The sequence below is a fragment of the Silurus meridionalis genome, chromosome 23, assembly GCF_014805685.1.
Source record: "Silurus meridionalis isolate SWU-2019-XX chromosome 23, ASM1480568v1, whole genome shotgun sequence".
In the NCBI taxonomy this organism is placed as follows: domain Eukaryota; kingdom Metazoa; phylum Chordata; class Actinopteri; order Siluriformes; family Siluridae; genus Silurus; species Silurus meridionalis.
The window spans coordinates 19478319-19503374 of record NC_060906.1 but is presented as its reverse complement, the minus strand read 5'-3'; the positions used below and the strand labels follow the sequence as shown (position 1 = coordinate 19503374).

General features: G+C 37.2%; 3 protein-coding genes across 6 annotated transcripts in view; 1 reads left to right on the top strand and 2 right to left on the bottom strand.

Annotated features, from left to right (window-relative positions):
• The window catches only part of cnksr3 (cnksr family member 3), a 39823-nt gene extending 30166 nt beyond the window's left edge, over positions 1–9657 (bottom strand). Inside the window, exon 1 of one of the 2 annotated variants that reach the window (XM_046836634.1) lies at positions 9417–9657. In XM_046836634.1, the coding sequence (XP_046692590.1) occupies positions 9417–9468 (52 nt within the window). In that variant the 5' untranslated portion in view covers positions 9469–9657. The remainder of the gene's footprint in view (positions 1–9416) is intronic. The other variant, XM_046836636.1, reaches the window with a different exon arrangement.
• Positions 9658–10712: 1055 nt separating this feature from the next.
• si:ch73-111k22.3 (pleckstrin homology-like domain-containing protein) lies at positions 10713–12444 on the bottom strand. Its single transcript, XM_046836640.1, has 2 exons — positions 12088–12444; positions 10713–11678 (listed from the first exon to the last, which is right to left on the bottom strand). The coding sequence occupies exons 1-2, from the start codon at positions 12355–12357 to the stop codon at positions 11466–11468; spliced, it is 483 nt and encodes a 160-aa protein (XP_046692596.1). The 5' UTR covers positions 12358–12444; the 3' UTR covers positions 10713–11465.
• A 299-nt stretch (positions 12445–12743) lies between these two features.
• Positions 12744–25056, top strand: part of LOC124377239 (serine/threonine-protein kinase D3-like) — a 56369-nt gene continuing 44056 nt past the window's right edge. Inside the window, exons 1-2 of one of the 3 annotated variants that reach the window (XM_046836632.1) lie at positions 12744–13118; positions 13712–14236. In XM_046836632.1, the coding sequence (XP_046692588.1) occupies positions 13949–14236 (288 nt within the window). In that variant the 5' untranslated portion in view covers positions 12744–13118; positions 13712–13948. The remainder of the gene's footprint in view (positions 13119–13711; positions 14237–25056) is intronic. The other 2 variants (XM_046836633.1, XM_046836631.1) reach the window with 2 other exon arrangements.

Sequence of the window (25056 nt, the reverse complement as noted above, 5' to 3'; positions counted from 1 at the left end):
GTGGCTTATAGTCCGGAAAATACGGTACATTGTTTCCTGGTCAGGGTGCTAGCTGTGACATTCCAACTTTTCGAAAAGAGGCCTTTTTTTAGGAAAAAATAATGTTCAAAGCACTTTTTGTTCTAGCATGACCACTCACTAAGTTCAAACACCTGCAGAAAGTGTTTTTTTTTAAGCACTGGTTACTTGTTTGCTGCAGTTCCACACCATGACGATGCGTTTGATGTGTTGCGGTGAACTTGAGGCCTCTTAAACTTTGAAGTCTCAGTTGCAGGCAAAACTTTGAACTCGACTTCTAATTGAACATCCTCCAGAAGTGCTCTAAGTGCAGAGCAGGCACTTATTCAATGCCATGACAGCAGTTCAGACATGTGAATGACTCCTCGAAAAATAAAGCAGTAGGAGAAACAGACGAGAATCACTCAGGATTGGTTAAAAGCATGAACGAGTGCCGTTAATTATTGTAATCTTAATCAATCCGAAACTTCCATCGATTATTTACAGCCGGTATGAATGTAATCCTTTATAGAGAGCTTCTTTCTGTTTCTTCATGAGTACAAGCTTCTTATACATATATTTAAAGTACTACTTAGAGATGCTGTGCATGTGCTGAGGTTAAAGAAACACTGTTCTTTTCTCCAAAAGTGAACACCTAACTTCTTTTTCTTCACTATGAAGTTAACACCTAATAACCAAAACATACATGTTTGATATTCCTTTAACATTCGTCAGGTCAGATGAAGTGGGCATTTCCTCTACATAGCTTGTATAAATTAGAACAACATGGCACAACACATCATAGCACACAAGGCTGTATAAAATGCAAATATACAGTGTGAGACGAGTTCAGGACAAATATACACACAAGATAATAAATACACAGGACAAGAGAACAGTGCTGTACAAAGGAGCTACAACTAAACTGGCTATAAACTATGGTACAGTGTAGCAGCAATACATTTTCACTAATTGGGGCAATTGAGTCTCAAAAGTAAAAAAGGGTCTGATGCTTCTTTGTTAAAGTGATTTTTGAAGCCCCTGTGTGCTACCAGGAAGCCGTCTCAGGTTTTAATTGATCAATTGTGAATTCCCATTCAATTTTGTTTAAATGTGTAAACAATGTTAAAATGAATATTTTTTTTTTAATTTTACCTTAGACCCTGTTCAATTAATCCTTAGTATTCACTCCTGGGCAAATGAAATGTGCCAAGGCCAAAATATCAAGATTTTAAAGCCCTTAAAACCAAAGAAATTACCCAGCTGCAATCTTGTGCCATTTGCTTGACTGGAAACAGTTTATATATATTTATAGTATGCAAAGTCCTGGTTTAAATGTTGAATGCAAAATTCAACAGATGTCTGGGCTCACAAAATGTTTCAACTTCTCATCAACTGTTTACAGTAATCAACATTGGAATGGAAATTTGGTTCTTCTTTCTGTAAAATGCTGTACGGACGTTAACCCACAAGCCATAAACATTTTATAGAAAGCAAAAAAAATCTCATACTAAAGCCTCTGATTGTTTTGTTTTATTCTTTGTCATTTCCTGACCAATGAGATTATATTAAGACTATTAAAATCTTTATATTTTCCATTTGGGGTTTGGTCCATGTTTTTGCCCATCTGTGATTCCCATGGACAATAATGTTCACACATACCCCTGTACATAAAATGGACAGAATAATACAGTTTTTCTCAGTTGCTTTGGAGCATTTCTCAAATAATCCTTAATATTTGCAAATCAGTGAATGAATTTCTCAAAACAACTTGTACAAACAGCACAATACATTGGATTTCCTGTAAAAGTCTGTACTTTTTCAAAATCCTCAATTAATCTCTCAAAAGTGAGTATTTGTGTCAATGAACATCTCATTCCCATCAGAATGAAAAGTCCCTTTATTTACTGTTTGCTCATGTTGTCAGTATGAAGGTGAACAGTTTCAGGATTTCTTAATATAAACTATGGTTTGGATTACAGTGAATAAAAATGCACATAATTTGACTTCTTCTGTACGACATCTTTGAATTTCTGCAGCACAAATTCATTTATTTGAATACATATTTGATTTATATTGACTGCAAGAGACCAAACAGGATTCACACTTTTACTGTACTGTACAAGTGTTCGTTTGTTTCTTAGTTGTTCGTCCATTTTCAGAATTTACCATTCTATTGTTTGCTCTGTCTGTATACACTCCAATTGAAGATTCACAAAAGTCACCTTTGACCTGTTTTAGAGAACTAGTTGATCTTTGGTTGATCTGATGCCGTTCACTCTCCTTCATTAGGGACATTCAAGATTCATCTGCACAATTCATCAATTCAAGTCACATTTACAAAAAAACTTTAATAGAAATTTTAGATGACAGGTGATGACAACTGATTTAATCATTTTGCATTCAATGACTTATGCAATGAACTGATGCTGAGATGTTTTGGGGTTAAAACTATTCAGGTGAAACCAGTATAATACATTTTATTTAACATGAACATAAACAACTGATAATGTAGGAAACAGCAGACACTTGTACACAAACACTTGAATGAATGTACAAAAACATTCGTAATTGGATCAAAGCATGTTCCTATGATGTGCACAAATGACTAAATGATGTGAAGGTTGAACAAGTAGTTTTAAGAATTTCATTTCTGATCTGAGAAACACTCCAAAGCAACTGAGAAAAACTGTAATAAACATTTATATCAAGGATATAAGCATAACATCTGTGTCTGTTTGGAGACATAATGTGGTTTTAGTGAAATTCTAAATCAGTTTAATTATTCAAGGAAACCACAAACACTTTTACTGCATTACTCCACTGTGGGAACGTTGGTTAAAACTCCCTTTTAGGTAGGGAGATTGTTAAGATTGTGAAGTTCAACCACTGCTCTTTGGCTTTCATTATAACTGAGTGACTTTCGTTCTTTTTTTCACTACAGTGAAACAAGAAGAAATCCCTGTTTATAATAATGTAATAATTAAATATAAATGTACAGCTGTGATAGAGTAGAGAACAATTATAGGATAAAAAATATAAATAGATTATTATAAATTAGTATTATTAATATTACTATTATTATTATTATTATAATTATTATTATTATTATAGAGAAAATATGAAGAAAAACCACCTCAGGCTTCTCAGCTGCTTTTACTTGAAAAGCCTTCATAGGTAATTTTCTTAACTGCACCTGCTGGGTGAAACGTGTGGACATGCCTGCACATGATCATTGGGACCGGTACTACACACTGTATGAAGATCTTCCTTGCATAAACCTCGTGTGCATGACGAACTACATACCATTCACAAATCACTAAACAGTTCCTGTTGTGGCTAAAGATCATTTTTGTGTGTCATGTGGATTCAACTAATATCAAACTTTTAGTATCTCTGCTCTCGCTCCACTATAAATCTCAATTTATTTGTGTTCTCAGACATTTTTTCGCTCCACTGCTGCCTCAGGCTAATTTCTACAAGGTCTAGACCTGGATTTCTGTAACCCTTTTTTTTTTTACAATGTTGTCAAAACCATCTTATGGATAAACAGGAATGTTTAAATGAAAAATCTAGCTTGCCTAACCCTTGACTGCAACTCCTGTGCATCTCTCACATCAGACCAAAGTTCGGTGAAACTGCAGATTATACGATGATTACCCAAAGCTTCAGATCATGAGTAAACAACACTGGTTTTAAAGATAAAGCAGCGGAAATGTTTAGAAAATTAAATAAAAACTGCCATAAATCTCAATGTAGTGGCTCACACTGAAAAGAGACAGTCTCTGCTTTACGGTCTAAGACAGCTTAAAAGACATTCTAATATCAAATATAAATAATAGGCTGAGTTCATGTGTAATAAGTACACTAAATGTAATATTTACATTAGAAATTTGCCTTGGTATGTTTTCTGTCACAATTTACAAAACTTTTGTCGCTTACAATGGCTTCTTCAACCTTCCAAATGTGTAGTCTAGTTGTATTTCTTTATTATGCCTGTTTACTTGAGGTTTTATGAAAAAAACACATGTTGCTTTGTTTATCTCGCTAATGTTACAGACTGAATCATGTAGCTAGCATTTCAGGTGTTTCACAGTTAGCAAGCAGATGTTTTTTAAAATAATAAAGAAAATGGCATCCCTGTAAATTTTATTTTATGGGTGTTTCCATATTTATTGTTAAAGGAGCCTGTTCTGAGCCACTCTAGAGTCACTCTAGCTCGCCATGTTGTGGCTCAAAGTTGGCTAATCTATTCCAAAAATGTTAAGTGGAGCCACTCAAGTTCCTTCATTCCAACACTCACAAAATATGCCATGGATCTCACTTTTTGCACTGGTGCATTGTTAGGCTGAAACAGGTGATCGGTCTAAATGGAGCAGTCTGCCTATCTATGTGGGCGATAAGATTGATTGTTGGTTGCCTTTACTAAACAATGCACTGTGCTGATTGTGAAGGTGGTGGATAAATAAAACGTCTCATTTCATCTTTTCAGTTAGACTTTATGGATAATCAGTATCTGTGCTTGAAAAAATATATGATGATTTATCTCTGTGAAAGATGATATCTTTCCAGATCTTCCTGTGAGAGTCTGCACCCACAATGCAGAACTTAGCCCCCACCCTATCTTGAAGACTATCAGGTGCGATATCCTACGCAGCATTCACATGGACAAGAAGAGGAGACACCGCTAAACACAATGAGAGATTAATCTAATGATTTACCCCCTGATCATAGTGATTCTCTTCCTTGAAGTTCACATGCTGATGACATCGACGCAACTGCTGGAGCTACTAGCGCTCCGCATTCGGATGTTAACAAACAACCAGATAGACCGTGGCTCACCACACAGCCTTTCAAAAGTGATGGAGCACCCACAACCGTTAGGCATAAGTTGAAACTTTAAGATCTGGAGAAGGAAAACAGGCAACTGCATAAAGCTCAGACGCCCATTCAGGAGGAACTCCGACAATTTAACATCCTTTATAAGCATATGCAAAATTTAACAGTAAAGCTGCAGGCCAATTTCCCTTGGCCATACACAAACACTATGACTACACTTACTGACAAATTCGGACGACCTTATCAGTTAGCTTTAACTAAGATAACAGCAGTCATGGATGCTCCTGATGTTCAGCCTGAAGATTTAGCCAGTTTCAAGCCAAATTCAAGCTCTCGTGGGTCTCCGGTGTGGAACTACAGTTCAGCTCACATGTAGCCTGTCTACTCACCAATTTACTCTTAGATCTGTGTGCTTCATTCAGACGACACAGTCCCTATCAGACTGTCTACACTGTACTGAATCTAGCAGAGTGGCTCAAGCTTGAATCCTGTTGTCAAAACTGTAAGATCTTGAATCAGAAAAAAGAGCAGAAACGTAAGATGGTGCAACCAAGACCAGGCCCAGTAGAAAAGCCTAGACTCGCTTCTGTCTTAGACGGAGCTGACTGGATCAGTCCGAGCCAGCACGGGGATCTAAACAGATCAAAGTTCTGTGCCCATACTGCGACAGTACCGAACATTACTTAAGCCAGTGTACCACTTTCCAGGCGTTTAGTACAGTGCAGATGATCAAATGGATCAAAGAAAACAAGCGTTGTTGGAAATGTGGGCGATCACGCTTAGCTAAAAATTGTACCCTAAAGAAGCCCTTTCGTCTGTGCGGTGGGGAACTTTCAAATCCTTCATGAGGAAATTAGTCATACAATCAAAACAGGATCAAGGGGCAATGGATTTACTACAAACCAGAATGACCAGGGTGATGGTAGATGGATTAAATCGCTATGCAACACAGCTGTTAAGGAAAGCTAATATGCATCAACTGTGTACCTTTAAGGACTCTGTCATGCCCAACTTAAGAAGTGTAGAGCGTTGGTTGGCAAAGCATTCCATGAAGGTAGTTGCATGTAATGAAGAGAATAAGAAACTAGAGAATTCCGGCTATGTAGTCAAGCTCACCATTGACTCTGTAAACACCGAAGGAGAGTAATGGTTCATTCCACATCACATGGTTCAACATGATGGGAAGAAACAAGTGGTGTTCAATTGTTCCTTTGAACACATGGGCCAGAATCTGAATAACCACCTCCTTGCTGGACCTACACTTGGCCCTTTTAGGGGTGCTGTTGCATTTTAGGGAACATACTGTAGCGGGAAGTGGAGATTTAAAGAGTATGTTTTATCAGGTCCGCCTACTGCCAGAAGACAGACCTCTCCTTCGCTTTGTCTGGCGCTACCGTCAACCTAATAACCCTCTCAGTATTTATGAGTGGCAAGTGATACCCTTTGGCACAACCTGCATTCTCTGCTGTGCCATCTATGCTATACAACACCATGTCCTGGACAACACCCAACCAAATGACATCCTGAGATCAACAGTTGAAAGGAACTTTTATGTGGACACTGCCTTAAGAGCCTAATGACCGCAGATGATGCCAAGCAGGTAAGGATGGGTTATGTGTTAGACAGTTCACCCCATTATCCTAGATCCTCATCATCGAGCCACCAAAGTTCTCATTCAAGACTATGACAGTAAGCTGTGCCACCCAGGACCGGATTTGCTGAAATGAAGAGAAGCGTCTGGATACTAAGAGGTCGTGAGGCAATTAGAAAATCCCAACATAACTGTATGGAATGTCGTAAGCGGAAGGCTAAACCTATGATCCCTATAATAGCTGATCTTCCTCTAGCACGCTTGAGACTTTACAAACCTCCCTTTTACAGTATTGGTATGGGCCTTTCCAAATCAAAATAGGCAGATCCCTGGAGAAAGGATGAGGAATAATCTTTAAGTGTCTCATGACAAGATGTGTACACACTGGACTTCTCACAGCTAATGACACTGATTCCACACTTATGGCTCTGATGAGATTTATAGCAGGCAGAGGCACTCAGAACTGTTATCCGACCAGGGTACTAACTTCCAGGGTGGATAGAGAGAGTTAAGAGATGCCTTGCAGCCAGAATGAATTGCAGCCAGAAACTTCAACAACATCTCGCCAAACAAAAGATTAAATTTCAGTTCAACCCGCCTAATGCCCCTAGCTTTGGTGGCAGCTGGGAAAGAGAGATCCGATATCTTAAAAATGCCCTCTGTACAGTAGTAGGTGCACAAACAATAACAGAGGAAGTTCTTCAAACACTACGTATCGAGATAGATGGAATTCTCAATAGCAAACCTCTAGGTTATGTCTCCTCCAATGTAGCTGACTTAGACCCATTTACCCCAAATCTCCTGCTCATGGAGTGGCCGGACAGCTCTTTACCTCAAGTGACATACTCCGCCAATGAATCCATTGGACGACGTAGATGGGGACAGAGTCAACTTCTCACTGATTATTTTTGGTCAAGCTTCATGAGACACTACTTACCTAATCTCCAGCTACGACACAAATGGCATGCAAAGACTAAAATCCTTGCATTTAGGTCTGTTGTAATGATGGTTGACCCCCAGCTACCACAAGCCCTTTGGTTGATTGAGAGAGTGATAAGGACATTTCCTGGACCAGATAGACGAGTAAGGTCTGCAGAGGTCAACGTTGATGCTAGATAATACACACAGCCTGTTACCCGTCTCATTAATTTACCAGAGATAGCTGATGACACCAAGATCAAATCGACAGAATTTTAACCTGGATTTAGAGACGAATTTGCCTTGCATATTTGGGGGCACTGAGCAGCAGTCGTCATTAGACCTTGCGCTGCCTATTGAACAGTGGCTAGCAGAAAACAGCAAGAATCACACCACGCACAATCAATCCTAAACCCAGTAAAGTCTGAGTGTTCTGAATCCTGTAACGTGTTTTTACTGACACGCTGGGGAGAGTGCAATCTCCTGATCAGCATACACCAGATAGTGAAACTTCCTCAAATTTGGTCCTTCGAGCTAGATAGTAAACCTTCCTAACATCCATGTTTAAGAAAAACAACCTTTATAGAGCATAACACACAATAAAGCATCAAACCACTTTTACAAATTACACAAACTGAACATTGGTACTCAATAGGCAACTAAAACAAAGCCCATATGGCTGTCATACAATGGTACATTCACTATGAAAAAGGCGTCTCTTATTAATGCTCTATTGTATTAGCGGCAACTGAATATCGTACAGGCTTCAACAGATCATTCATGCACCATGCTCGTATTATTATAATTAATATAAGTATTCCCATGTCTGAATTACACTTTGGTAGAAAAGAAGAGGCAAATGTAAACATAGACATTATACAGAATACATTTTCAATAATAATAATAATAATAATAATCACACACACACACACACACACACACACACACACACACACACACACACACACAGACCAACATTTGACACTGAACTTCAGTCGAGTTTTACTCATAGGATAGTATTTTATTTGTAATTATCTAGAAACAAATTAAATATTGTTGTTATTTACACCAGACAAATACATTCATTTTGTTTAGATACATTGAGTTATTTTATGTACACCTTGTTTTGTGGATATTTTATTTCCTTATTACTGAAGATAATAATAATAACAGAATTTTTTTATATAAATAAAAATCTTCAGGAAACTTTTCTTGATACAATTTTTTAATTGTTTCACTACTTTCCAACCAGATGGAAATGTTTAATTTGGCCCACCATGCCATACATGAGAAGAGGGGAATAAAGCCACTGATACAAAGCTGTATTTATAATTCAGTTTTTAATATAACATTTTGTTTTATTTTTAATCTGCAAACGAGGTCAATTGAAATGAACAGTAGAGAAAATACATTGATTTGAATGATCCAGATTTGAAAAAAACTTTAAAAAATAAAGAATGAAGAGCTTCGAAATAGATGCATACAGACAGACAGACAGACAGACAGACAGACAGACAGACAGACAGACAGATAGATAGATAGATAGATAGATAGACAGAGCTGTATTAGTTTTGGTGTTACTGTACAACAAATGCAATTGCTTCTATGTTTATGTTTTATTATTTACAGGTTTCTTTGAACTAGAAATCTTTGACAGTAAAACTGCACACAGACTCCTGTTTTCTGTTTATTTATTTATTTCTAAATATTATAGCATATATAAAAAGACTCCAGGCAACTTTCATTTTAACATAATAAAGTATGGTTTAATGCAACATTCACTTTCGACTCTCGTCCCTTCAATCAAGTTAGATTTTTGGCTCTCCATGGAGCACCTCTGATTTGAAAGAGCTTCGAAAAGTGACATTGCGCATGCGCATTTCTGTTACCGCGTGTTGTAGAACAGCCTGTTGCGCTCAGCCAGAGTTTGTGCAGAACAAATATCTTGTTGTTTATTATTTTAAGTAACGCAACCAAAATATAAAGCAACCTTGTGCATAAAAACAGGAGTGTATTTTTCAAAGTAGACAATTAAATTAGAATTACAATTAAATTGAAAAGTATCTCCTACCTCTCATCCAAGCGACAACCTGAGCCGGAGTCCACTTTGTTATTGGTTCCATCGGTTGTTTGTTTGTTTTTGTTTCGTTTAGGCAAAAAAAATCGATCACTTAACAGTATATTCCTCACCCAGGTTTTGTAAAGACATTGTGCAGTGTTGGAGAGCTGCAGAAGTGTTTGGAGAGCTGCAGAAGTGTTTGGAGAGCAGTGTGCTGAGCAGCAGCAGGCGCCTGGGTTCCTCTCTGAGACTCAGGAGCAGAGCTCTGAAACAGCAGGAGTGATGGGCGGAGGATCAGGTTACACTTTCAGCTCCACATCACTGCGCCAAATCCGCTATTCAGGACGCGACCCTGAACACTGAAAACCTCTTCACTTCTGCTGCTTTCACTTTTCAGCCAGGGAATATTGGGGGTCTAAATTTTATCCATAATGATTACATTTACTCTACTGTTAACACCAGTTCACACCTTCACAAGAAATAGTTTAAGTTCAATTTGGGGGAGAAAATGTTCATTTATCAGACATTTCCTAAATCCTCTCAATACAGATTGGTCCAAACTTGCACCTGTTTACACTTAAATAATTTACAATTAAAACTAAATTCAAGATTCCACAGTCTTCTTCTTCTTCTTCTTCTTCTTGTTTCTGCTTTACCTGTTGGGGGTCGCCACAGCGGATCATCTGTCTCCAGATTTCCACAGTGTCCAAATCTTTCACACAAAATGTTTTATTCACACTGAGTTTATTCACAAAAACTTTCAAGACTGACAAAAAAAACATGTATAGAATCATCAGTAAATGGTCAATTTTAGGAAACCTGAATTCACCTGAATTTCACATGCGTTCCTTTTCAAAACCGTGGCCACAAAGTGTCCAGTGTACCATTTCCTTCATGGGAACTGAGAGGCCCAAATCTGTTCCAGCATGACCGTGTATCATGTGTATAAAAAGTGAACTCTGTGAAAATGTGGTTTGAAAGGGTTGATGTGGAAGAACCCATGTGTCCTACACAGAGTCCACTGAACACTTTGGGATGAACTGGAACACTAACTGCACCCCAGACCTCCTCATCCAGTACCAGAATCTGATCTCAGTAATATTCTAATGGCTAAATGAACACCAATCCCCACAGGCACACTCTAAACATTTATTATCATATTCTTTTAATTTCCTGCTTGTTTAATATCTAATATAGTTTATTTAGGTTGCGCTTAACTGTTATCTATCTATCTATCTATCTGTCTATCTATCTATCTATCTATCTATCTATCTATCTATCTGTCTGTCTGTCTGCCTGCCTGTCCGTCCGTCCGTCCGTCCGTCCGTCCGTCCGTCCGTCTGTCTGTCTAAATTATCAGTGATGTATAATCCAATTATTACCATATCTATCAGTAGCCCGTATTCACCATGCTGCTTGCTGAGTTGTACTTTTTTCCAGTCATGTCGTTTTGCTTTTTACTTAACTTTCTTGATATATTACATTTACAGAGAAGTAAAGCAGCACAGAGGTCAAATGAGTGCTAAATGCATCTTCCTAGGATCGAATGTTCCCATGTTTAATTATACAACACTGCCCCCTGTGGGTGTGTAATGGAAATTTAATGGTAAAGTTTGCAAACCTTTCAAACTGCAGGATATATTTTAGGGAAACTTCTACATATGACTTAATCTATGCCTTTTTACTTTTAGAATTGTGTTATGTTCATGTTTAAGTTCAGTGCTTGATACTGATTATTCAAGTGGTGTTGATTGATTTTCTTAACCAGCATTAATATGGGCTGCAATTCAATTTACAGGTTTGTTTTTGAATGACATTCTGCAGATATATGATTTCTGTAGTCACTTGTAGCCCTGGTTCTATGATTTTTGTGTTGGTTGTTGGTTTACTTGGGCTGGCTTTGGTTAGGCTTTCTGTTAGCATGTTAACATTAATAAAAATAGGACTCCACTTAGGGTTTTTTTACTCAATTTTTAGCCACTGGAAAGGATGCTCAATTATTTGACAAGCTAATTTTATTTCTTTCTAAGGGGTGGAATGGACCTCCTCGTCACACACACACTACTGGATCACACATGCATTGGAAGTGTGCTCTCCAGAACCCATCTGTGCTTCACAGATAGCCACCATCCACTGCTGCTGCTCCTCAGCTGAGCCAGCCCGAAAGAAATATGCTCTTTCACTTCCCTGTGGTCTTATAGTCCAGTCAAAATGTCCATCCTGGTCCTGGGCCTCAATTCCTGCCCCAATCAGACTGATGGACTTCACCGGATACTGTAAGAATAAGACTGTTGTGAGCAAGAATAATTTCACCACACATTCATGCTGTTTAGGGCATATTATCATTTTGACATACAATGAACCATGCACAAGTATATAACTGTATTTATAGACATTCACAGCAAAGCCTTAATTCATCCAATGATCTGGCCAGGCCTTGCAGAGCAAGAGCGTCTGGTTGCCATGGTAACCCAGAACAACAGTGTCTGGGAAATCATACCTGCTGTGAGTTTGGACGCTTGATAAAGTTGAGTAAATCATCATTTTATTTTGTAAAAGGTCTACTTGGAATAGAATGGTTTGTCGAGATGTTTATTAGTATGTTAATCCTTCTTAGGTTCCCGAAAAGCCGTGCCTAAGCTCGGACACTAGCCACACCTTATACACCTATTCTACCTTTTACCTTTTCTTTTCCGCCGTAGTAAAGTCTGGAGTCTTTAATCTGAAACCAAGCCGGCTTCCAGCGACGTGTAAAATGAGTTTTTTTGCACAACCATCCTTTTTTACACTCTTTTTCTGCCTCTCCGGAGCGCTTTTCAGTCGCACCGTTAGAGGTCGCAGACGCTCCGGCCATTCCTGTAACACGAACCGCGCATGCGCAAGAGACCTCGTTAACATTTCTATGAATGTATTTATTTTTCTTTAACCCGCTGACATTATCACATTTCCTCATTGTTCAAGTGAAATTATAACAATGTCTTTTTTTTGTCTCCAGATAAAGAAAAAAACAACAACTGAATTTATAACATACTAACTGAAGGAAGCGCGATTTAACACTGCGCATGCGCGAAATATCGAATTCGCTATTGTGGGAACTATTGCAATGGACTCTTGTTTTTTTTTGTTTTTTGACTCCGTGTTTACCACTTTTGGTATCTGGTTTTTATTGCAAACGCAAATCTTGAAATTTTATGGATTTTTAAATTGATACAGAAGAGGGGAAAAGACAGAGGGGGGAAAAAAACGTAGCTCGTGTTTTAGTGAAAGAGCGCATGCGCAGAGGACATCCGCTTGATTGGCATGTTTGGAAATGTAGTTTTAGAGGGCAGGACGAATTGAGAGGAGGAAACAGGCGGACCCAGGATCCCAGAAACGTTTGGTTGGTTCTGCATCGTTTATCCGTGTTATCCACATTGACCGAGAGAGAGAGAGAGCGAGAGAGAGAGAGAGAGAGAGAGAGAGAGACTCTTTTATAATGGGATACGCATAAACGTGATGGAAAAGTTTTCAGACTGAGAAGTTGGAAAAGGTGAGCAGAGCATCGATTCTAGAAGGAAACTTTCCACGAGAACATTGCAGAAGATCCGAGAGGAGCTTTCATGCGGCACACTGGGGAAAATGTATATACCTAAATAAAAAAAGAAAAAAAAAAAGAAAAAGTGGCCTATGGTGGAATTTGGCATTTCAAGAAGGAAATTCGCCTTTTCGAGAAAGGTATCTGTATTTTTATTATTATTCTCCACTCTTCTATTACTTGGATTTCATCAATCCATTATTGAAGACAGACTAATAAGTAATACTGCTTAAAAATACTGTATGCTTTATGCGGCTGAGCGTTAATGGGGTGCAGATGTTTGCCCAGATGTGCATTCACCTCGAATGATTTGAGCAAACAGATAGACTATATAAAATAGGCTATGAGATTAGGAGGATGGATGGACTAGTTTGAGGAATAAATGTAATACAGGTTACATCAGTGAGCTCAATTTCTGTTTCTTTTTTCTTTCATGGTAACAGGCTTGTTGTTGAGTCAATGCATTGGGTGAAATTATGTTTAAAATGTAAAAATCACCTCCAGCACCCGTGTGTGTGTGTGTGTGTGTGTGTGTGTGTGTGTCGGAGTGTTGTGCTTCACTGTAATAATATTATAACACTTTTTATAAAAAAAATATATAGATTAAACATTTAAATAACAATAATTATTATTATTAATAAATGTAATATTATCAAATTATGAAACAATTTAATTATTATATATATTTTTATCATTTATTTTTTTATATTTAATTATGTATGTTTCTTTGCAGTGATACTGGATGTTGTCGGAGGTCACGCGGATTTACATTTTCACTCAAAGCATTCAAGAGTGTGTATCAGTTGGCCAATCGAAGCAAAACAAAATTGGATATATGTGTAAATATTATTAGGTGGGGACAAAAAATACATGTGAAGCATTGACATGAGGTTTTGAAAACAGGATTTGAGACATGCTGGACTTTTTCCCGAGGTGATCAGCGTCGAAAAGCCGGCCGAAAAGAGTGCAAATGTCCTCGTGCGGCAGCTCCTCCCCTCCGTCCTTCCCGAGACCGTGTCCCGTCCCCGCGCACCCCGCGCCCACGCCCTCGCCCTCCGCGAGCCCCCCGGCCACGCTCTGCGGCCGCCTGTCCAACGGCAGCGCGAGCGCCCCGAGCCCGACCCTCTCCCGCGAGTCCTTCCATGGCGTGTCCTTCCTACTGCAGATCGGCCTCACCAGGGAAACAGTGAATCTGGACCCCTCTGATGTCTCCCTGTCGGCGGTCAAAGAGCTCGTGTGCTCCATTGTGGACCAGAAGGTAAACACACAAGTTGTGTGGTGTTACTTTACTCAACAGCCTGCACACATCCTCTGTTGAAACCCAGAGTGTCACATTACACCACATTCAATTGCCTCCTTGTGTCCAAATATTTGTGAGCTCGAATCGAGGATGAATTAAGTTCAAGCTAAAAGTTGAAATTGCTCACAGATTTCGGCAAAAGAAATAAAGAGCATTCGAGGTTCTGAGATACAGAGAGTAAGACCTGGCACCTCTATAAATCAAATCACAAAAGAACGGTTTAAACAGAATCTGTAACCTCAGCAAGCGCTTGCTTCATGTTTCAAACGCAGATTTCTCGAAATCACCAGTGAATTTTCAACATTTTCATTCAAACCTAAACAAGCATCTAGTTACACGTGAACCAAAATCGATTATCAATGGATCAATTTGAACCTCACTTAAAACTAATGGTTATGGCTTGTGGTAAACATACTTTAATGTTATCTCTGAGTTTGAAAAAAAAAGATATTTCTTGAGAGCGTCATCTGAAAATAATTTTCTGTGATCCTTAGGATCTTATTAGCGCTTTTCAAAATGCATTTTTGTTGCCATTGTGCTGCAGGTTACACTCTTGCAATGGTGCAAGCAGAATTAACATTAACTCTGAAACCTGTGCTAACAGTGACGGTTGAGGTAAGTGTATTAGGGACAATAAAGTCACGGTCTCATGGGGTGCTGTGTTGCAGTACTGTCAGGATTCCCCTTCAATGAAATAAATACACAGATTTCCATTTATCTCAAACCAAGTTCTTTAGCCACATCCGTCTCTTTACGTTTTATTGTAAAAAAAATATTGTAATTGTAATAAAAGAGATCTTTAGTTGAAACCGGATAATATGCAGTTTACGGTTAAGAGTCTTGCTCGGTCTTTAAGCTCATAATGTTTCGATCAGCTTACAGTAGCACACCAAGCTCTCAGCTACAGCTTTCAACAAGGGTCACGAAATCGCTTTTTAGTGCCACAGGATGCTGTTGAAAGAAGCACTCAGTAATCCCCAATAAACAATAAACTACCGCAAGAGTTTTAGAATAAATCAGAGTGATCCAGCCGAGGCACGGTTACAAAAAATAGCAAGGAAAGTATCAATAGAGAGTCAGAGAGTGCAAATTTAGCAGAAGGCAATGTGCAAAACGTATTCAACGCTGTAGCAGTACAGAATGACCAGATGTATAACAGTAATGGCGAATAAAAAAAATAAATAAATAAAAAGATGCAAACTTCTCAAATAAATTCCACTTTTTTAAAATTCAAACTTCTTTATAATTTCTTTTGATAAAGATTTGAATATCAGTTTTGTGATCGCATAGTTAAAACAGCATGCTAAACATGGTGCTGCTATTGTTTTCTTTTATTTTGTCCTAAAGGCATGCAAATGCTAAGGGACTCTATCTCACCTTAAATCTTTTCCACCCATCAAACCGCTTCCAGTTCCGCAGTAACTCGTAAGTTAAATTGGTGTGTGTGTGTGTGTGTGTGTGTGTGTGTGTGTGTGTGCAGGGAAACAGCACTTTTCTAGCTCATGTAATTAGGAAATCGTATGTTTATAATAATTAAACACATATATTGGATGTAGATCGATGCATGGTGATAAATCAATGATTTTTATTCCGACTGTATACACACGAGAGAATACTTGCTTTTTTAAAATAAATTATTCACGATAAACCTCTCAATCAGTTGAGGTACTTAACTGCAATGTTTACATATTGCCTGAGGCAACATTTGAAAGGAAAATGAAAAGATTGATAATTTTACCACCCAATTGTAGTTAAAGTACCGAAACAGAAATATCCAACACTGCAATTAATATCAACAGTCTACTACAATGGCTCAGGACCACAGGGTACATTAACAGGTTTGCAATTGAGGGCCTATTCACACTTCATCAATGATGGACCTGTTTGAGTCTGCATTGAGTCTGGTTCCTCTTAAAGTTTCTTCCTCATAAAATCTCAGGGAGTTTTTCCTTGCTGCAGTCGCCACTGATAAGGATCAACAATTATATACCAGAACAATTCACTAAAGTTAGACACTCTTTTATACAACTTTATAACTGCTTAATTTCTGTAAAGCTGCTTTGAGACAATGTCCATTGTTATAACTAAATAAGTTCAATAATATCTAATATAAGGTCATAACTTCATAGTCAAATCATATCTCAAACTAATATCTTATTCTGATTCAATACTTTCTTATTTTGGTATTATAAGTTATTAAGGTAATAGGTTTAACTCATAATGTCAACATATCTCGTTTCAATAGATTGTCTTGCTACATCAATATCTCATTTATTTGTCCTATTAGCTTTGGTATTATTAATTAATCTGGTCATTTTGACACATTTTAACATAACAACCCATAATATATCAATAAGACTAATCGATTTACTATTGTCTTATAATATTTTTAGTCTGTTTGACAGCTAGTTTGTTAGCCAGGCATTGCTTTTGTTTCCTCTTTATATATGTTCAAGTTTGGTATTTTATACGAATATCTTGGGTCAAAATGGCATTAAAAAGTAAAAAGATTTTTATACTTTTTGTTTTATTTAAAGCTTTTCTAGGGTTGGGAACCCCAGATAATAATATTTCAATTAATATTATAATTAAATGAGTGTACAGTGGCTTCCATCTTACATTTTTTTTTATTTTTTTATTTTTTATTTTTCCTTTTTTACAGACTGATTTCACTGTAGCCATCAACCCTATGAGAGATAATAACACAATTTTATTTGAGATTATATGTTTAAAAACTTGTGCTTTTACTGTACAAAATCACTTACTTAAAAGTTACATTAAATTGTAGTTAGTGTAGTTTGAAGCAAGTATATGTAGGGAAGACTTTTGCTCATACTTGCTAGCTTCATTAGCATTGTAGCGCTAGTGTAAAACTAAACAAATTTACATCAAAACTTAACTGGCTGGAGTTGGATGTAAAAATTAAAGTGTCTGCTCCATTTAGCTATATCTTTTCTATGTTAATCTTCACAACATTTGCATATCGCCATAATAAATGATTTTAATTGGTACTTTAATGCATAAGATTAGCTGCTGGAAAATCTTTTTTTATCTTGCTACTTTATGATCAGTCAACTATAGTCGAATGTAACTATTTAACAACGTATACAAAGGTATATAAAGCCATTCAAGCAGGAAATTAAACTCTTTTCAACCTCCTAGCTATTTTATTTTCAAATTCTCCTTTTACTATTTAGAAACATATGAATTATTCAGTAACAACAATGATGCTATGGCTACAGTAGTAAGCAGTGTGAGCTTCGATTTGCTGACTGGTTTTTGAATGAATTAGAAAAACTCAACAAAGTTGAAATGCTATAATTTAGTTACTTAATTGGAAAGCTATAATTTGTGCATCCATCAGAATATGCTATATTTAACAGCATGGATACAAGCAATTATCATTGCAGTACAGTACATGTTGAATTAATTTATCATGTTGTTTTTAGCAAGTAATTTGAAAGGCAGTGTGAAGCAGCTTTAAAACCACCACCTTTTCTAAACTTTAATATTTAGATTTCAAGCTTTCAACCATATTAGTGAGAGGTTGTCAATGGAGCTGTCATTGTTTGTTAAACATGCAACCAAAATCATGAAGTAGTCTATTGATTTCTTGCTAAATAGTGTTACTTTGCCTAAGACCTGAGTATAAGTAGTTTTACTCTGTAAAATGGTGTATTATATAATACATATATATAACCCTATACAGCCATTTGGTGTTAGATTTTAATGTAGAGAAATTCGGATAAGACGGTAGTTGTAGTTTTAACTTTCGAGGCTCAGTTTTTAGCAGCTGTAGCTTTACTGACCAGCTCTCATTTGCGACAGGAAAGGATATCATGGAGACGAATGGAATGATGTCATCCGAGGGTCAGCACATGACCTGCATCCTGTGTTGTTGTGACTGAAAGTGGTGCTTCGGGAACTTTTTCTGGCATTTGTCTTGGTAGTTCACCTTTTTAGATAGAAGAGTCTTTCATTCCCAGACGCACAGGTTCTAAGTGAGCAAATCTCAGGACCGCTAATGAGCCACTGCTGATCTACTGTTGTTCAGTGCTATGGTTAATTGCATTACATTACAAAATCCATCTGCAGTGTAAATCCAAACTCTAGTTTTCAATTCTAGTCTTATGACGTAGACCCGCTTTAGCTGGATGGGCCAGGGTGTTAGCCTTCCCCGTGTATGCTAGACAGAGAGAGTAAGTGAGTGTGTGTTGGGGGAGAGAGAGGGGACTGCCCCTCAGGTCGACAGGAAGTCGGGGTGGGGGAGTTTCCCTCCCCTGCCGGTCGCCATTCTGTCCTGTTTGGTATCCGAAAGTGTGTGTGGAGGAGGAAGAGTGGGGGGATTGTGTGTGGTAAGGAGGAAGAGGAGGCAGTGGTTAGTCCACGACTCGTGCTTGTTTGGTGTGGGACATCACAAGCCCCGCTTAAATCAGTTCCGTGCTTTAGGAGCTGAAGAAAATATCATATGACATAACTTTTTCTGAGTGAACGCACCGGAATACAAATATAACGGTTATGTTTTTAGTGTACACAATGAACTGGAAATTTAAATACATTTATTAGCATGTGGAAAGTAGTCCTGATCATTTACAGTATATGAATTTTCAAGTGTAAATTTAAGAAATACAGTGTATTTGAGCTTGTTAATGTTTATAAGTAATAGAGCTTAAAAGAAAAGGCAGCTTTTGTTCTCTTAATGTATTTAAAAGACCCAAAACATAAAATCCAATGATAAACATTGAGTTATTGAACTGAGTTCTGCACAGAGTGACACAAAACTCTGTTTTCAAACTTTCTTTTGACTATGATTATAAAAAGGATTGTCAAGTCAAGTCAAGTCAAGAGGCTTTTATTGTCATTTCTATTATACACAGCAGTACACAGTACACAGTAAAAATGAGACAACGTTCCTCCAGAACCCTGGTGCTACACTAAACAACAAAGAGCTACAACACACAACATAAAGCTACACAACATAAAACTTTGTACTAAACCACACAAGCATGTTTGACTTATAGAATTGGTATGAGATTCAGATACAAATCAGTTTGATGTGAGGTGAGAGTGAGATGGTTTAAACATACCTACAGTATGTGTCCCGTAGATGTTTCCAATGTAAAACTAGAGACATTTAGACTTTAGACACTAGACATGTCATGGCTGATTGACTACACCCCTGTTAAAAATTAGGAATCAGCATCAAAAATTATTATGCTTTCCAGCACAAAAACCATTACAAGTCATCAGCTGTTAACCATTAAAACTATTACCAGATGGTTCCCTATTATGTAGTGTGTCTGTGAACATCATTAAATCATTATCATCAGACCAAAAGAAGTCATTGAAGAAACTTACTGGAATATGAACGGCATCCCAATGGCCCCTAATATTGTCCAGTAGATACCAACCTGTGGTCTACAAGTTGCAACAGATATTCTATTGGACCTTAATGATATTCATTAGACATAAGTAGAATAAAAGTATTTACCAGTCAATATCCACTGAGAATTACCATTAAAACCAATCAAATTCCTTTTATAGCCATTAACACTATTGCAAAATATATGAGGCATTCTATTGTTTTGTTTTTTTTCAGTAAGGATTTCCGCAGGGGCATAGAAAGCTTTGTATATAGCTGTGACCGAGATATCGATTTAACATCATATCACATTATAGTTGCTAAAGTGATTGATGATAAGTGTGAATCTGGGTCAGCATGTGCTCTTAGACCTGTGTATAAACACTCTGGCACCGATGCTGGTCCTAGAAAAGACCCGGACCAAATAAGTGATGGATTTATATTTCCTAGGATGTGAAGAATCTGCTCTCCGACATGCTTTTACATCATTCACTGGCAATGCAAGAATGTTGAGATTTCAGTGTTTACTTTAAACAGGCCTTTTGAATCCTAATTTCTCTTGGTTAGTGAGTGTGTGAGGCCCTGTTTCCCTCGTTGTTATGCTGCGGACAATGTGTGACAACTAAGAAGTGCTTTCAGACTGGAAGTAATGTGTTTGCTTGTGTTGCTGATGGACACATGATAAGTACCACTTATTTCTCATTTATGAATTTTTATTTGTTATGGGGAAGTTGCTGTATAGATTGGAAGGTCAGGGGTTTAAGTCCCAGCCCACTGTTGGTTCTTTGAGCAAGGCTCTTAACCTTCTCTGCTACAAAGGTGCTGTATCAGCATTGACCCTGCACTCTGATCCCAGCTTCCTAACAAGCTGGGATATGTAATGAAGAATTTCATTGTGCAGGATTGTATATGTGCTGAGTAAAAGACTTTTTTTTTTTTTTGCTTATTTTCATTCAATCAAAATTTTATATAAATGAATGCATTTGTAATTGTTCAATAATTTCAAGAATGTTATGGGATCCCACACAGTAACATTTTCCTGCAGCTAGCTCCTCACAGTTATTTTATTCAGTGGAAAACCTGAGGAAAGTAATTCCACTTACACGGGTGTGTGTGTGTGTGTGTGTGTGTGTGTGTGTGTGTGTGTGTGTGTCAGTCATCATTACCACTGTTGAAAGACCCTCCAACAAAGCATCCCCAGTTCTTTGTACTATTCACAAAAGCCTGTTTTTATATGCTGCGTTTGCAAGCTGTATTAAAGGTGTTTCGCAATTAATGTGTAAAATGGGACATTTACACAAAAACATAGACACCTCTGTGAAAGCGTGCCTTTCGTTTGCTCTGTCGAAACACACAAAAGCTAATAAAAAGCTAATTTACGCACACTTGTTTCCATTACTTGTCTAAATTGCTATTTTTCTGTATGTTCTACTAGGGCTACATTTTTCCAACCATGAAGCAAACATTTTAAACTAAAACTGCAGTAAAATGCAGCCAAAAAGCGATTAGCTTAGCAACATGCTACTGGCTAACGTTAGTGATAGCTTGTATTGTATTGATGTAGCCAAGTTCTTTGTGTGTATATTTGCTGATCTAAAGCCGATATTGCTAGAAACTCATTTAAAAAGTAGATAAAGTGGCCTTTACATTGTTCACAGTGTTTGTAGCCATGTTGATTTATTCTACCATTGGTTTGTTTCCCCATTGTATTCAGCCTTTGAGGAGTTTCCCTATTTAGTCTTTGATTATTCTTCCTATTTGTACCTCATTGTGTTAGAGACATCACAGTTATTGTCGGTTATTTGCCTATTCATTCAGGTTTACCTACTAATTTATGTTTTTTATTGTGTCATTATGGATTTGAATTTATGCTTCCTGATCTTGCCCAGCTGTGCTTTGACCTATATCTAAAATTGCTGCGATTTATTTTATTTTAAATGGGTCCTGGTATACCACAAACTGTGTGTATGCGCTCGCATGAACATAGATTACAATCCTTTTCAGTAGTTTTCTTAGACACAATATGCTAGTTTTACTTGTTAAACACCTGGACTATAAAAAATGTCTGATAAAAAAGGAATTTTTTTGTAAAGTAGACTTTGGTTATTAATAGCCTATTATTTAAGGAAGAGAAATGCTTGGTGTGCTGTTACATCAAAATAATCAGTTACCGGACTAGTGTGATTTTATCATTTTATTATGGTTTATTTCCTGTGGTGGAAAAGTTAAAGAAACAGCTCTACAGAGCACTAACATTGGAGATTCCTTCAAGAAAAAAAAAAAAAAAAAAAAAGATCTCTTTACAAAACATTATACCATATGAGTCGTTTTTTTTTTCTATCCTTGTTGATTGACAATGGGATTATGGAAGCATCCGGCATAAGTCCAATAGAAACAATATAGTCTTAAACCATAAAACTGTGATTCTTCATCTACCAGAGCTGCTTCAAAACCTGAGCTTTCAGATTCACGATTCAACAGCGCAGCTATTAGCATTAGTTATTAGCATTAGAACCTAATGTATATTAAGCTTTAGGTTAGAGTTGTGTGGGTTGCTATAAGGAAGAATTGGTCAGGAAGTCACTGCATCTAAAAACGAACTATATTAGCAAAGTTGAAGGTCTAAAAGCAGAACTGAACGGAATTTCCCTTTAAATACATCAATCCGACTTCAGCAGAGCGTTCATGCTGAAACGAAATGCTTTACATCAAGCACTGTTATGTGAGCGAGCTCTGTGTGCACAGTTAAGGGTCATTACCTGTTTAATGCATAAACCACTCTGCTGGCGAGTTTGAATTCCATTAAGAGAGTGTCACAGGAAGTGTGTGTTCACAGCTAAGCCAGGCTGAACACAGAAGGGCTGTACAACGTGTTCAACATGATTGCAATACTGGCCTTTACAGTATAATCACACATTTAGTACACTAAGGATTTTTCTTCTTACCAGTCACAAAGATTCTGAAATAATAAATTGTGGTTTTGACAGATAAAACAAAACAAAAAAATTCTAGATAGATAATTGTATCACAGGTTAACTTGTAGCATAAACAAGATTTTTCATCCATTAGAGTCATGAAGTGGAATCTCAAGTTGTGTTATGCTGAAGGTAAACACACGTAAAGGCCATGTTATTGAAGATGCCACTCATCGAGTTAATTAAAATGGTGTATGGAAACAAGGTGTTTTCTTAAGTTTCGGGTTTTTACGTCACATCACGAATCACAGATGTTTTACAATTTTGTCTGCAAACCGATGCTTTTAAAGTTGATTTAAAACCTTTTGGAAATGTCCTTTTTTCAGAGTTGAATGAATATAATCCCATACTGACACATTAACGATAACACAAAAATATTATTTTCCCACTGTGGTAATTCACGCATTCAGAAATATTCACTCTTGTTTATTCACGTTTTTCTAGCTTCTGTTTAAAATTGATCAAATGCACGTTGTTTCCTGATTTATTTGCAGGAAGAAAGAAATAATTGGACAGTCCTCAGGAAACCGATAACTAGATGTAACACTTGGCATTTAATGGTAATTTATTCAATCGCAGTTCAATCAGAGTATCTTTATGACAGCCTGAGAATTATACTGAGCTTTATGTTGAGGGGTTGCATATGTCTGGCCACTTTACTATAAAGGTAAAGGGACCTACAGAGGAAGATGCCTTTCTGACAGATTGTTCCATTTCCACACATGATCTCTGAAGTTTTGTCAGTGGATCTTTGCCACCTTGCTATGTGATTCTATTTTCTGCACTGGTTAATTTTGTCTTCCAAGCTGCAAATACTTTGTGGCCATCTCTGAAGATTTGCCTTGACACACGTGTGCAGCGATGGCTCAACGGTTAAGACATGTACTACTGATCAGTAAATTGTGTGTTCAGATATTAGCACAGCTAGCAGCATCTGCTGGACCTTTGAGCAAGTTTCTTTACCCTCAATCGCTCCTCAAAGTATGAATGTAAAGCAATATTGGACAAGAGCATTTGCCAAATGCCATAAATGTGATCTGATTAGTGATCTATGTACAATTCCTTTTGCCCTACATGCATAACATTTAGTTACCACAGGTAAAACATCTTAAGGATCTTCTTCTTCTTCTTTTGGCTTCTCCCATTAGGAGTCGCCACAGCGGATCATCCGTCTCCATACCCCCCTGTCGTCTACATCTGCCTCTTTCAACCCAACTGCCTGCATGTCTTCCCTCACTACATCCATAAACCTCCTCCTTGGTCTTCCTCTTTTCCTCATTCCTGGTGGCTCCATCCTCAGCATTCTCCTACCTATATACCCCATGTCCCTCCTCTGCACATGTCCAGACATCTCAAGGATGATCAGTGAAAATAGGATGCATTTGAACTCAAAGTCAAGTAACTCCTACATGTGGTAACCCTAGTCTAACCTGATGCACAATGTTTAACTTGGGTTATTTTAATGAGTCAACACATCCGGAGATCACCAGTAATTTAGTACTGAAGCTAACAGCACTGTTAAACAACAACTAGCTGTATTTTTCGTATAATTATTAAGGAAGGTATATTATTTGTATATTGTATTTTGTATCATTAAAATGTGCTTACAGTATATTATGTTTTATTTATCTAATAATAATCTTTTGCTTTGCAAAATCATCACATTAATAATTAATCTTTACTATTTAAAAGTATATTATATATTTTTTAGTATATTTATATATACTATACAAACTAAGACCTGGTTAGTAGCTGAATAAATGCTTTTTACCTGGTCATTATAAACAATGACCCATTTAATAATCTTGTTAAAAGATGAAAAAAATGCCCTGTACACTTTTTAATCTTAATACTGTCACCACTGGATTTTAATATATTCTGTCCTGATGTTTGCGTCATGCTGTGAAAATACAAAAAACATCACTATTAGTTTATTATTTAAATTAAAAATGGATGAGGCATCTAGTCATTTGTGCTGAAAGAAAGAAAGAAAGAAAGAAAGAAAGAAAGAAAGAAAGAAAGAAAGAAAGAAAGAAAGAAAGAGACTTGTCACATATACATTACAGCACAGTAAAATTATTTTGTCACATATCCCAGTTTTTTAGGAAGCCGGGGTCAGAGTGCAGCCATGATACAGAGCCCCTAAAACAGAGAGGGTTAACCTTTGACCTGTGAAAACTGTCATTTTTTTCTTATTTCGCAACAATTAATGCGAATATGATCAATTCTGAATCAGCAATCCACTATGCTTTTTTGTAATAATGAACATTTTCCTATATAAATATGCAAATGATTCTATATGGCAAAACACACATCAGCAGAAGTGTAAATTTAAAATTGTTCTTCTAAAATGTGGAACAACTTAAGGGTAGACTTAATGTATGCTGTACTCCCTTTGCTGGTTTATGGCACCATGAAACTTATTAAAAGCTATTAAAAGT